General features: G+C 42.9%; 1 protein-coding gene across 9 annotated transcripts in view; it reads left to right on the top strand.

The window, feature by feature from the left end:
• Positions 1-14,113, top strand: part of PCNT (pericentrin) — a 241,299-nt gene that overhangs the window by 30,059 nt on the left and 197,127 nt on the right. For 7 of the 9 annotated variants that reach the window (XM_037912953.2, XM_037912948.2, XM_043525812.1 and 4 more), the window contains exons 3-4: positions 8,839-8,889; positions 11,494-11,673. In XM_037912953.2, coding sequence (XP_037768881.1) covers positions 8,839-8,889; positions 11,494-11,673 — 231 coding nt within the window. The remainder of the gene's footprint in view (positions 1-8,838; positions 8,890-11,493; positions 11,674-14,113) is intronic. The other 2 variants (XM_037912949.2, XM_043525814.1) reach the window with 2 other exon arrangements.

Below are 14,113 nucleotides of genomic sequence, written 5' to 3'. Positions count from 1 at the left end.
GATCAAGACTCTAGAAGAGGAAATTGTCAAATTCATCCAATATCTCAGCATATTCTGGTTATGCTCAAAAGAAACAATTTTGCTGCTGTGGTGGAGGATATGGATCCAGTCTACATAGACCTGTACCCTTTCTTCTCCTGGTTTGGTTTTTGAAGGAGGCTTAGGCTAGAATAACTGCAGACCAATGTGGGCCTTCAGGTCATCTGGGATTTTTACACCATACATTTCCAGACCATATTCTCTCTCTCTCTCTCTCTTCCCCTCCCCCCTCACCCCAAATACCTTTTCAGGGACTGATATCTTGCAGCAAGAGAGAGGCTGACACTACAGTATATGATCTTTCTTCCTGAATTTGTAAGAATAGGGCTTTATTCTCTATAATTTCTGATCCCAAAAAAGAAGGGGGGGTTGGAGACTTATTTTGGACCTCAGGCTACTCGATGCTTACATTCATTGCATGAAATTTTGCATGATAACTCTTCCATTATACCCTCCCTGGATCATGTGGACTGGATCAGTACTCTCAATTTACAAAATACTTTCATGTACAGAGTCATAAAGCATACAGAAAATGTCTTAATTTTGTGACAGCAGGCAAACATTGTCCGTTCAGAGTTCTCCCATTTGGCCTATGATCAGCACCTCAAGTTTTCATGAATTACCTGTCCGTCATTGCTGCTTATCTTTGTTGTTAGGGCATACATGTGTATCCTTATCTTGATGATTGGCTAATTTAGGGAACTTCAGGGAATCAAGTTTATAGAATCAGTTTGGTTAGTCCTGTGTCTTTCTTGGAATGGGGTCTAATTGTCAGCTTAAAGAAAGTAAATCTGGTTCCATCCTATTAGTTGGATTCATTGGAGCTGTTCTGGACTCCAAAGCAGCAAGAGCTTTATGTCCTCAGGAGAGATTTCTAAATATCTGCCAATTAATTACCGATCTGAGTGCTCAGCCTGAGAACCCTATAAGAGTTTACCTAAAATGGTTAGGCCACATGGTATCTTGTGCTTCTGTGCCAGCCTTCATCAGGCTTAGAATGAGGCCTCTTCAGTCTTGGAGCAAATCGGTCTCTTAGTCAATTCTGTGGGGGTGGGGGTGGGGGGTAAAGTTATTTCAGCAAGTTCTAATGTCTCTTCAGTGGTGGTGGAACCTGACTGATGTGCGCCAGGAAATTCTGTTTCAAAGTCCAAATCAACCAAGATTCTGACTACCCATGGATCCTGAAAGGGGTGAGGGTGATAACTGAGACCAATTTCAGACAGCATGGTATTGGGTAGTTAAAGGACACCTTGAGTCATATAAATGTCTTGACGTTAACAGTGCTTCGCTTAGCATGTAAGTCCTTTCTTGCATTACTCAGGGTTCTGTCAGTACAAGTGTTGGCAGTGAACTCCACAGTGATATAGTCTATAAATAGGCAAGATGGGGGACAAGATCAGATCCTCTTTGCCAGGAAGCCTTAATCCTGTGGGAATCACATAATCAGCATAGCACTTCATCTTGCAGGACAGGTCAGTATTCTGGCGGATTATTTAAGCAGAAAGCACATGTCATCCCAGAGATCTACTAGGATTCTTCGAGGGGGATCAACATGTGGACAAAGGTGATAGTTGATCTAGTGTACTTACATTTTTAGAAAGCCTTTGACAAGGTCCCTCACCAAAGACTCTTAAGCAGAGTAAGCTGTTGTGGGATAAAAGAGAAAGTCCGCTCCTGGATCAGTAACTGGTTAAAAGATAGGAAACAAAGGGTAGGAATAAATGGTCAGTTTCAGAATGGAGAGATATAAATAGTGGTCTCCCACAGGGTCTGTACTGGGACCAGTGCTGTTCAATGTATTCATAAATGATCTGGAAAAAGGGGTAAACAGTGAGCTGGCAAAATTTGCAGATGTTGCAAAACTACTCAAGATAATGAAGTCGCAGGAAGATTGTGATTAGTTACAAAGGGATTTCACAAAACTGGTGACTGGGCAACAAATAGCAGATGAAATTCAACGTTAATAAATGCAAAATAATGCACACTGGAAAACATAATCCCAAGTATACATATAAAATAATGGGGTCTAACTTAGCTGTTACCACTCAAGAAAGAGATCTTGGAGTCATTGTGGATAGTTCTCTGAAAACATCCACTCAATGTGCAGCGGCAGTCAAAAAAGTGAACAGAATGTTGGGAATCATTAAGAAAGGGATAGATAATAAGACAGAAAATATCATATTGCCCTTATAGAAATCCATGGTATGCCCACATCTTGAATGCTGCATGCAGATGTGGTCATCCCATCTCAAAAAGATATATTGGAATTGGGAAAGGTTCAGAAAAGGGCAACAAAAATGATTATCGGTATGGAACGGCTTCTGTATGAGGAGAGATTGATAAATTTGGGACTTTTCATCTTGGAAAAGAGATGACTAAAGGGGGATGTGATAGAGGTCTCTAAAATGATGACTGGTGTGGAGAAAGTGAGTAAGGAAGTGTTATTTACTCTTAACACAAGAGCTAGGGGTCACTAAATGAAATTAAGAGGCAGCAGGTTTAAAACTAACAAAAGGAGATATTTCTTCACACAATGCACAGTCAACCTGTGGAACTCCTTGCCAGAGGATATTGAGAAGGCCAAGACTATAACAGGGTTCAAAGAAGAACTGGATAAGTTCATGGAGGATAGGTTCATCAATGGCTGATAGCCAGGATGGGCAGGGATGCAAAACCATGCTCTGAATTGTCCCTAGCTTCTGTTGCCAGAAGCTGGGAAAGGGCGAAGGGGGATGAATCATGTGGTAGTTACCTGTTCTGTTCATTCCCTCTGGGGCACCTGGCATTGGCTGCTGTTGGAAGATAGGATACTGAGTAGATGGCCATTGGTCTGACCCAGTATGGCTGTTCTTAAGTGGTCACTGAAGAATATGATCTTTCATTGGGTTTCCCAAGAATGGGTTTTCCCACAAATAGACCTTTTTTTACTCCCGGTGGAATTCTATACCAAAAAATTAAAAATGATGCACATCGGAGATTTTTGGTAAGCAGTGCTCGGTCAGGGCAGGCTTGTGGAGTAGTCGTCTCATGGTACCATTGGTGTCTTATGTAATGCATGCACGACTCGACCCTTCAGTTCCTTTTCAGCCGTCCTCGGCTGCAGATGGAGCTCAGTGACAGTACTGCTGCTTCGTTTTTTTTCTCTATAGAAAGAGTTAGATTAATTATAGTTCAGGAAATTTTGTTTAATTGGCTGGTTAGTTTTCTTTACCAAAAAAAAAAAAAAAAGTTAGAGATGATTTTTCCACCCTTTCCCCGTTGGGAAACTTTAATGGACACAATGCCCGGCTCGCCCGTGTTTAAATGATGTGACTCTTGCCTTGAGGCGATGCCTGTGTCAGACGGCCACTCATCGTGTGTCTCTGTTTGGGCGTCCCTCAGAAAAGTGCACATTGTAGTAATGTTAAAGTCAGGGCAAGGCGTGACAGAGATCTCCACCTCAAGATGATTTTAATGGAGAACTCCCTTCAGCCTACTTCTCAGGGACGAAAATCAACATCAGCAGATGGTTCCTTGAACAAAACCTGTACTAATGGGAGTGCTCAGTTTTCCAAATTGTCCAGGAAGTGAGCTGCAACCTCCCCAGATAGGGACGCTCAGAGTAAAAGGAGTTTTCCCAACGAGGTCGCTCTGCTCTCTGCCGAGCTCGAGTAGAGTGAGCACCTTTGAGGCTCCAGGCACCTCTGGCACCATCCCTCTGTTGATCTCTGCTGAGCCCTGGTGCTCTGGAGCGGAGTCGAGATGCTCCTCATTTACAGCACTGACCACCCGGGTGCAGGAGTCGGCCCAGATATCGCTACAACAGACAATGTCACCCCTACCAGCACCGACCCAGTCGTCGACACCAACTGACAGGCCGAGAACGGCACCGACCATCTCGACAAAGGCACCAACTGCATCTACACCAGCAGTCCTGCCACCACAGAAACAAGCGGCTTTGCAACAGTTTCTACAGCACAAGGATATAGCGATCACCGTGGTGGTGCTGCGAGCACCTTGGTGCCACAGTCACCCTTATTTGGTACTGAGGGATCTTCAGGCCAAATAACTGAGCAGTTATCCACTTCTCCCGCTCTCCAGCCCATCTCCAGTGATGCAGAGGAGAAAGTACATGGGAGACGTTTCTCTTCCCAACATTCCTCACCCACGGGACAAAGACCACCATGGGAAGCTGCTAGGACCAAATCTCGCCGACCTCACGAGATGCAGCCAAGGGTATGGACAACCCTGGATGTGTCCCCATGCAGTGGCCCCCTGAGACCACTGGGCTGTGTATAGGGCTCAGTACACTAGGCCCTTGACCCCAGCTTGAAGGGAAATTAATTCTTCACCTTCCCCAAACAGGGATATATCAGAAGCACCGGAGGACATGGGAGATAAGGAGGAAGAAGGTCCGGACTATGCAGACGCTTCTCCGGCTCACAACTCATTGTCCTCCCCTGACGAGACAGTCATACCACTAGCTCCAAGTAAAGTGGACTATCTGAAACAATTTCAGGAATTATTTAAAAGAGTAGCTGCCAGCCAAGACATCCCTGTAGAAGAGGCCCAAGAAAACCAACACAAGCTACGGCAAATCTTACAGACATCCACTACCTCCAAAATTGCTCTACCAATCAATCATGCCATAATGGAACCAGCAGAGAATATCTGGCAGACCCCCACCTTGATACCACCTACCAGCAAACGGGCTGACAGAAAGTACTTCATCCCAGCTAAGGGGATGAACTTTCTCTTCTCTCATCCACAACCCAATTCCCTAGTTGTGTAAGCCACCAATCGTCACAGCAAACAACCTCAAATGTTTAGACCTTCTTGGTAGAAAGACACTCATCGGCTACTCTCCAATTTAGGGTAGCCAATTGCTTGGCTCTTCTGGCCAAGTACAATTTCGATAATTACAGTAAGCTACAAGAATTCCTTGAGGCCTTACCAGAGGAGAAACGTTCCCAACTCAATGCTGTCATGACAGAAGGGCAACTAATTGCCTGTACAGCCTTTCAGGCCTCAATGGATGTAGCAAACATTGCTGCGAGAACAACGGCCACAGCTGTCATAATGCTCAGGGCCTCGTGGTTGCAGTCATCCAGGATCCCGAAAGAGCTCCAGCTCAAGGTGGAGGATCTACCTTTCGATCGGGAGAAACTTTTCTCCACAAAAACTGACTATGTTCTTCACTCGATGAAGGACTCTTGGGCCACTCTACACACTTCAGGCATATACATGACACCAAACAAACAATGTCGGTATCAACCATGCCAAAAGGGTGTAGACACCTCTTTCCGTCACTCACAACAGGGCACTTTGATCAGAACAGAAATAAACAATGCTCACAAAGACGTAGGGCTTCCCAAATTCATTCCTCGTCTTCGCAACCATCTACCACCAAGCCACAATTTTGAAGTCTTGATCGAGGGTATGAATGACCTCCCCCACAATACAGAGCTGTTAGGTACTTCTACCCACCCTTTTGGCCGCTTTCTGCACGCATTCTACCATGCCTGGGAAGCAATAAAAATGGATCAATGGGTACTGGAGATTATAAGCTTGCGTTATGTCATCCCTTTCCTCTCCCTTCCCCCTACCTTATCCCCTTCCCCATCCGTCTTCAGGGACCTTTCTCACGAGCACCTTGTAAACAGGAAGTGAACCATCTTCTACAATTGGGTGCCGTGGAACAAGTTCCAACTCAGTACAAGGGGAAGGGCTTTTACTCCCATTATTTTCTCACCCAAAAGAAAAGTGGCAGGTGGAGACACTTCTTAGACCTTTGGAAGCTCAACAGATTTGTGAGGAGTCACAAATTCAAAATGGTCACACTGGTCACAATCATCCCAGCGCTAGACAAGGGGGACTGGTTTTCAGCCCTCGACCTCCAAGATGCTTTTTTTCATATAACCATGCACCTGGCTCACAGGCGATTTATAAGATTCACAATGGGCCTCAATCACTATCAGTACAGAGGCCTATCTTTTAGCCTTTCCACTGCCCCTTGAGTTTTTTCCAAACCCTCGTGGTAGTATCAAATGAAGAAAAGGAGTGATAATCTTTCCGTACCTAGATAACTGTCTACTAAAAGGTACAACTCAAGAAGAAGCGACAAACATGGTGCAGACCATCATCACCATCATGCTGTTTCAGTCACTGGGATTGCGAATAAACTTATAGAAGTCTACAGTGACCCCAGTTCAACACCTGGAATTCATCAGAGCCTACCTCGATTCCACCCGGGCCAGAGCCCTGTTGCCTGATCACAGGTTCAGAACAATAATCAACCTCATCTCGACAGTCACTGGCAACCCTCAAACGTCCTCCAGACCTGCCTACAATTATTAGGTCATATGGTGGCTACGACCTTCGTTGTGAGACATGCGAGACTGCATATGCGTTGCCTACAGTGCTGACTAAGCACAGAGTGCACTCCCAGCGCAAACAGTCTAAACAAAAGGGTGACAGTACCCCCATGCATCACTACAGTGATAGATGAAACCAGAAAACATCTACACAGGGATCCCCTTCCAACAGGATCCCCCATCACTAATAATCACAACTGATGCATTGTTGATAAGATGGGGAGCTCACTTGGACTAGCACACCACACAAGGCAAGTGGTCAGCGAAGGAAACGCTGTTCCACATCAATCTCCTGGAGCTCCGAGTGCTATACAATGCGTTCAGGCACTTCCTCCTGATCATAGGAAACGAATCAATCCACGTACTGACCAACAACATAGCATGTAGTTTTATATCAATCGCCAAGGAGGAGCTCACTTCCATTCACTCTGCACCGAGGCCATGAAATTTTGGAACTGGTGCATTCACCACAACATAATCATCTCAACATCTTACCTCCCGGGGTGTCAGAATAAGACAGCGGACACACTAAGCAGATATTTCTCCCTGGAACATGAATGGGAAATGTACAACTGTGTTCTCCAAGTGATGTTTCAGGAGTGGGGCTTTCCCTTAGTAGACCCGTTTGCAACAGCAACGAACCACAAGTGCCCACTTTTCTCCTCCAGGGCGGGACTAGTACCCCAGTCCCTAGGGGATGCCTTCCTCATTGCATGGGACGCAGCACTCATGTATGCATTTGGACCGATACCTCTAATCCCATGAGTTATTCACAAGATACGGACCAACAGGGCCCATATCTTACTGATCATTCCAACGTGGCCCAGACCAACTTGGTTCCTTTACCTGATGTGTTTTAGCAGTTTGCGCTCCATGAATTCTCCCCTTGAGGGTGGATGTCCTTTCACAGAACAAAGGCCGGACTCCACCCAATCCAGAGAATCTTCACCTCAAAGCATGGCTCCTACACGGTTCCAACACAGCAAATTAGCCTGTTCAGAAAGAGTGAAACTGCTGTTATTAAATAGCAGGAGATCCACCACTTGCCATAACTACCTCCAAAAACGAAAGAGATTCTCACTATGATGCTAACAAAAAAATTTAACTGCAGTCACGGCGCCTCTACCAATCATACGAGACTACATACTGGTACTCAAAGAATTGGGTTTATCCATAAGCTCAATCAAAGTACACCTGGCGGTTATTACAGCCTTTAACCACAAGGTGGAGGGAGAGTCAGTCTTCGCTCACCCAACAATTAAATGCTTTCTTATTGGTATACAGAACATGTACTCGGGTGTCTGACAACCTACACCCCCATGGGACTTGAATCTTGTACTCAAATGCACCTTTTGAACCACTGATGACTTATTCACTCCTTCATATGTCTATGAAAGTCGCATTTTTGGTAGTGATCACCTCAGCTACATGAGTCAGTGAAATTGGGGCACTTATGGCTGAGCTCCCTTATACTGTGTTCACTAAAGACAAGACCACGTTGCTGTCACATCCAAAATTTGTACCTAAAGTAGCAACATCTTTCCATGTAAACCAAGCCATACACCTCCTCATATTTTACCCCAAACCACATGGGTATTCACAGGGGACCATCCTAAATTCACTCAATGTCAGATGAGCCATAGTATTCTATTAAGACAGAACCAAACCCTTCCAGAAATCTCCAAGACTTTTTGTTTATTTCCACAGCAGAACACTCCAAGGGCTGTGCAGTATCGACCCAGAGACTATCTAAATGGATCTCTACTTGTATCCAACTTTGCTAACAGTTCTACAAGGAACCTCCACCAGGCTCCGATCCCATTCTGCCTGTGCCCTGTCTACACCTACAGCCTTCCTGGACAACGTTCCTCTAATAGATATATGCAGGGCTGCCACATGGGCATCAGAGCACACTTTTTTGCAAAACACTATGCCATCACTCAGTGCTTTTTGTCAGATGCTATACTAGGCCTTACTGTGCTCTCGGCCATGACACATGCAACTCCGAAGTCCCTACCGTCCACAGTAGGGCACTGCTGTACAGACACCTAAAGGATACCAAGCTGGGAGGGGAGATTTATTGGTAAATTTGCAAGTCATGATGGGAGAAAGTAAAGTCTTGTCTCTCAATCATTAGTTTTAACATATTTTTGAGCTTCAGTTTGCAATAGAATTTAAAACCTCCACATCGTTTCATCATATGTGTTTGCATCTGAACCTGTTAACTTTTACTGCTGTATATGAATGTAATCATTGTCTAACTGGTTGCTCAGCAGTGGAGGATTTATTAAGTTATATAGCTTTGAGACCCTGCCAGTTTGTCTAACTTTTTGGCTTTCATATTTAGTGAGCAGATTCATGAAGGTTCTTCAAAAACTTTTTCTTTATATATTTTAAAAACATACATGACTTACTTTGTGGTATCTATTTATTTTTTTCTTGTTAGGCTGATGTTGACCTTTCTAACCCAGACTTGGTGGATGATCATGCTTCTGAAGTAAGTGTTGAACAAATGTTTTTTGTATGCTCTGGTGTGCTCATGAGAGAGGAGCATTATGGCTACAAGATTATTAAAGTGCTATAAATGAGATACTCATTAAACATTTGTTAGGACATGATTAAAATAATTCAGTCATGCTAGTCTTCTTGTAATCTAGATTCTGTAGGCAATTGCATTGTATGGTTAACAAATCAAGTTGACAGTTGGAACCAGTAATTCTCTGGAGCTTACAGCGCTTGTTCATAGGAAATTGGATAAACATTTTTACTAGATAATGGTATCAAACTCCTAATTTAAAAAAATAACACCTTAAGAATATAAATAATAATCCTCTTTGAAGTGAAGCAATATACAGAAACCCATCTCTTGCCTGAGAATTCCAATGAACCAGCTTCATTATTCTAAGGGCTTTCAAAGGGCTTTGATATAGCAGAACTCCTACTCTACAACAAACAGCTTGCAGATGACCGGAAACTATTTTTTGAATGCTTAATTGAAAATTAAAGCTATAAGATTGGTGAGATAATATCTTTTATTGGACCAACTTCTATTGGTGAAAGAGACAAGCTTTCAAGCTTGTACAGAGCACTTCTTCAGGCCTGGGAAAGGTACTCAGAGTGTCACAGCTAACTACAAGGGTAGAACAAATAAAGAATTAACATGTTGTAAGAGACCGTTCTTGGTGAAATGGGCAGTTAATGCCTCTCCAGTAGTAGGACAATGGAGGGTTAGCAGGTTACAGATTGTTGTAATGAGCCATAAATCCAGTGTCTTTATTAAGTCCATGATTTTTGGTGTGTAGCAGAGTTATGAATTTAAGTCCCCAGGGTCATCTTTTGAAGGTGTTGTGCAGGTTTTCTTTGATGAGGACTGAAAGGTCAGCTGTGGAATTGTTTTGTGGAAAGTATTCACCTGTGAGTGATATGGTATGTTTTTGTCTTTTCATTGTTCTATGTGAGTTCATTCAAGAGTGTAGTGATTGTCTGGTTTAGTTGTTGGGGTATTTAGTGCACTGGATGAGTTACACCACATTTTGTGATAGGTGTGTGTAGGGCCGATGGATCTTGAAAGGTGTCTTGCGAGGGGTGGGTATTGATGATCATAGCTGTGGAGATACATCTGCAGGTTTTGCATCTGTTCTGGCAGTTGAGTTGATGTGTCCTAGTCTGTGGGGAGCTTGCGTCTTATGATGAGCTTGGTGATGATGGGGGAGTTATTTGAAGTCCAGAAGAGGTGGATTTCTTTCAGGATGTGGTCCCCATTGAGTATGGGTTGTAATTGTTTAATGATACCCCATATAGGTTCCAGTGTGGGTTGTTTAATGATACCCGATATAGGTTGCAGTGTGCGGTGCTAGGTGACAACTAGGAGTGTGTGGTTGGAGGGCTTTTTTCCTGTATTGAAGCAGGTTTACTCATGGTATTCCATGATGTGATCTACTTCTCTGGTGCAGTGTCCTTGTTTGGTGAAGGTGATTTCAAGTGTGTGAAGGTGTGTAACTTGGATTTTCTCCTCAGAGCACATTCTGTGGCATCTGAGCATCTAGCTGTAGATAACAGATTTCTTGCTGCATTTTGGGTGGTTACTAAATCTGTGAAGCTAAGTGTGATGATCTGTGGGTTTTTTGTCTGTAGGGTTCCGTTGTGAAGATGATTGTTGTGTCCAGGAAATTGATGCTGGTGTGGGAGTGTTCCAGAGAGGTCTTACTGGATGGGTAGAGGTGGTGGAAGTTGTGATGAAAATTTGAGGGAGTTTAAGTCAATGTATCTCAGACATATCTTTGGTTTTGTGGTGCACTGCAAACAATAATTGAACATTAGACATTTATTATTTTTTAGTACATTAAGCATGCATTATTTGTTTGCAGCTGATTGACACTATCTGTGCTTGTTAATATAATTTTAAATTAACAAAATATTCCCGAACTCTTCTTGTGGGCAGTGGTGAGGGAAATTCAGTATAATCAAATGTAATTTTATTTTTGGTTATATAGTTACAGTTCATTTTTAAAATTTGCTGCTGGAAATCAGATTTAAACCTCAGGTTGTGGTAGAGTGTGACTGTAGCATCAAATGGGGCTATGTAATCACACTGCTCTTCTTAAGAGTTAATTTGGTCCATTAAATTTAATACATGACATTTCAAAGTGTTTTCTCTCATTCAAATTTTCAAAATAAAGATGCTGTTTAAATTTTCAGGTTTCAGAGTAGCAGCCGTGTTAGTCTGTATCCGCAAAAAGGAAAGGAGTACTTGTGGCAGCTTAGAGACTAACAAATTTATTTGGGCATAAGCTTTCGTGAGCTACAGCTCACTTCATCGGATGCGTTCAGTGGAAATTCACTGAATGCATCCAATGAAGTGAGCTGTAGCTCACGGAAGCTTATGCTCAAATAAATTTATTAGTCTCTAAGGTGCCACAAGTACTCCTTTTTTAAAAATGTCAGTATATTATATGACATGAGGTCCAAAGGTAGAGGTGTAAGGTACTTATAAAGATGGATGAGTAGAGAGATTATGCCAGATAGGAATATAATTTTGCCATAAATTTAAAGTAACAATGTCACACTATTAAGTAAATACCATTCCTTTTCTTTTATGAAGAAAGATGTTCTATGTCCTATTAAGGAATACGATCAGCTTGATGTCCAGATGTGTCGGAATAGAATTGTGGAGCTGGAAAAAAGACTTCTGGACAAACAGGAAGCAACTGAAAGACTCACTGCAGAAGTGGATGATTTACTGGAACAACTTGCCCAGCATAGTGGGGCCACACATCTTCAGGTACTATTAATAAAATCAGATAACATGTATTTCAAGGGTATTTACTGAAGATGTTACCAGCAGAGTTATGTTACCCATAACTTCATTAAATACCACAGCAAAGTAAAGGAGTACTTGTGGCACCTTAGAGACTAACCAATTTATTTGAGCATAAGCTTTCGTGAGCTACAGCTCACTTCATCGGATGCATACTGTGGAAAATACAGAAGATGTTTTTATACACACAAATCATGAAAAAATGGGTGTTTATCACTACAAAAGGTTTTCTCTCCCCCCACCCCACTCTCCTGCTGGTAATAGGTTATCTAAAGTGATCCCTCTCCTTACAATGTGTATGATAATCAAGGTGGGCCATTTCCAGCACAAATCCAGGTTTTCTCCCCACGCGCCCCCCGCCCCCCCAACACACACAAACCCACTCTCCTGTTGGTAATAGCTTATCCAAAGCAATCACTCTCCTTACAATGTGCATGATAACCAAGGTGGGCCACTTCTAGCACAAATCCAGGGTTTAACAAGAAAATCTGAGGAACGGGGGGGGGGTAGGAAAAAACAAGGGGAAATAGGTTACCTTGCATAATGACTTAGCCACTCCCAGTCTCTATTCAAGCCTAAGTTAATTGTATCCAATTTGCAAATGAATTCCAATTCAGCAGTCTCTCGCTGGAGTCTGGTTTTGAAGTTTTTCTGTTGTAATATTGCAACTTTCATGTCTGTAATCGTGTGACCAGAGAGATTGAAGTGTTCTCCGACTGGTTTATGAATGTTCTAATTCTTGACATCTGATTTGTGTCCATTTATTCTTTTATGTAGAGACTGTCAAGTTTGACCAATGTACATGGCAGAGGGACATTGCTGGCACATGATGGCATATATCACATTGGTAGATGTGCAGGTGAACGAGCCTCTGATAGTGTGGCTGATGTTGTTAGGCCCTGTGATGGTGTCCCCTGAATAGATATGTGGACACAGTTGGCAACGGGCTTTGTTGCAAGGATAGGTTCCTGGGTTAGTGGTTCTGTTTTGTGGTATGTGGTTGCTGGTGAGTATTCGCTTCAGGTTGGGGGGCTGTCTGTAGGCAAGGACTGGCCTGTCTCCCAAGATTTGTGAGAGTGTTGGGTCATCCTTCAGGATAGGTTGTAGATCCTTGATAATGCGTTGGAGGGGTTTTAGTTGGGGGCTGAAGGTGACGGCTAGTGGCGTTCTGTTATTTTCTTTGTTAGGCCTGTCCTGTAGTAGGTGATTTCTGGGAACTCTTCTGGCTCTATCAGTCTGTTTCTTCACTCCGCAGGTGGATATTGTAGTTGTAAGAATGCTTGATAGAGATCTTGTAGAGATCAGCAAAGTAGTATGTGTCACGGTTACAGGACTAGCTGCACCTCTGACTCCTTCTCTGGTGTCTGAGTGCACCATCACATGTGTGGGCTCTCATGACTACCTATTCTGGAGTGGAATCTTGAGATTCTTTCACAAGACACTGCAGGCAGCGACCCAGTCATGCTTGCTCAACTGGTCTGTCTGGATTTGATACATGCGGTTCTTCCCTTTGGGAACTTATGACTTAGCGGTGAATACAGCGACCCCAACTGTGGAATCTGAGTTCACTTTCTGGTTTTCTCTTGTCTTTCTTTTGAGGGATGGTCTTCAAATCCAGCCAGATTTCTTTTTGTCTCAGCTCACATGCTTGGAACAGCTGCACAAAACCATTTTGAATTCCTCAGCGGGGTCAGGAGCCAGAGCATCAAAGTGAATGACTCCTGATTGTCACGAAGTGATTGCAGGGAAGTGTGTATCAAGATCAACTCTTCCTGGGTGCTTTTGCTGACAATCCTGCTATTGAATTAACTTAGTAGAGGCGTACAGTAAATATCCTTACAACAATCAGACAAATAGAAGATATAATATTCATAAATTATTACAGAGCAGCAGCAAATCTGCTATGCTATGAAATATCATTGATCGAGGCAACTATTAGTAAAACTATAATGTGTAAATTTATCTGAAAATTATATCTATTCAAAATTGGGGTCATGGTCCATGCCTGGGCTCCTAGGTGTTGCTGCAGTAAATATGATGATGATAGAGAAATTCACTGAGCTTTTATTGGCATGACAAGCTATAAAGAGTTGGCAAACTATAAGAAAAAGACAGACCCCTCTTGTATCAAAACCAAACCAGTTTTGCAAAATCTTCATTTTTAAAGTTTCAGGTGTCCTGAGACTTTCATAAAATTTGAGGCTTACTGATTATCCAGATTGGCAAGAGGATACAATCTTGAGGTTCCTCTCTGAAAAAACGCACACCTAAAACTGCACCAAATTAAAGGAAGTCAACCAAACTTCCAGAGTATACTCTTTTCTTTTAAGTATCAGTAGTAAACATATCTGATATTGAAAAAAATTCCTTGTTCTTTTGGATTGGGCGGGTTTAAAACATTATT

Source organism: Chelonia mydas, chromosome 11, assembly GCF_015237465.2.
Source record: "Chelonia mydas isolate rCheMyd1 chromosome 11, rCheMyd1.pri.v2, whole genome shotgun sequence".
Classification (NCBI taxonomy): Eukaryota; Metazoa; Chordata; order Testudines; family Cheloniidae; genus Chelonia; species Chelonia mydas.
The sequence above is the reverse complement of the archived record's forward strand: the minus strand, read 5'-3'. Positions and strand labels throughout refer to the sequence as shown.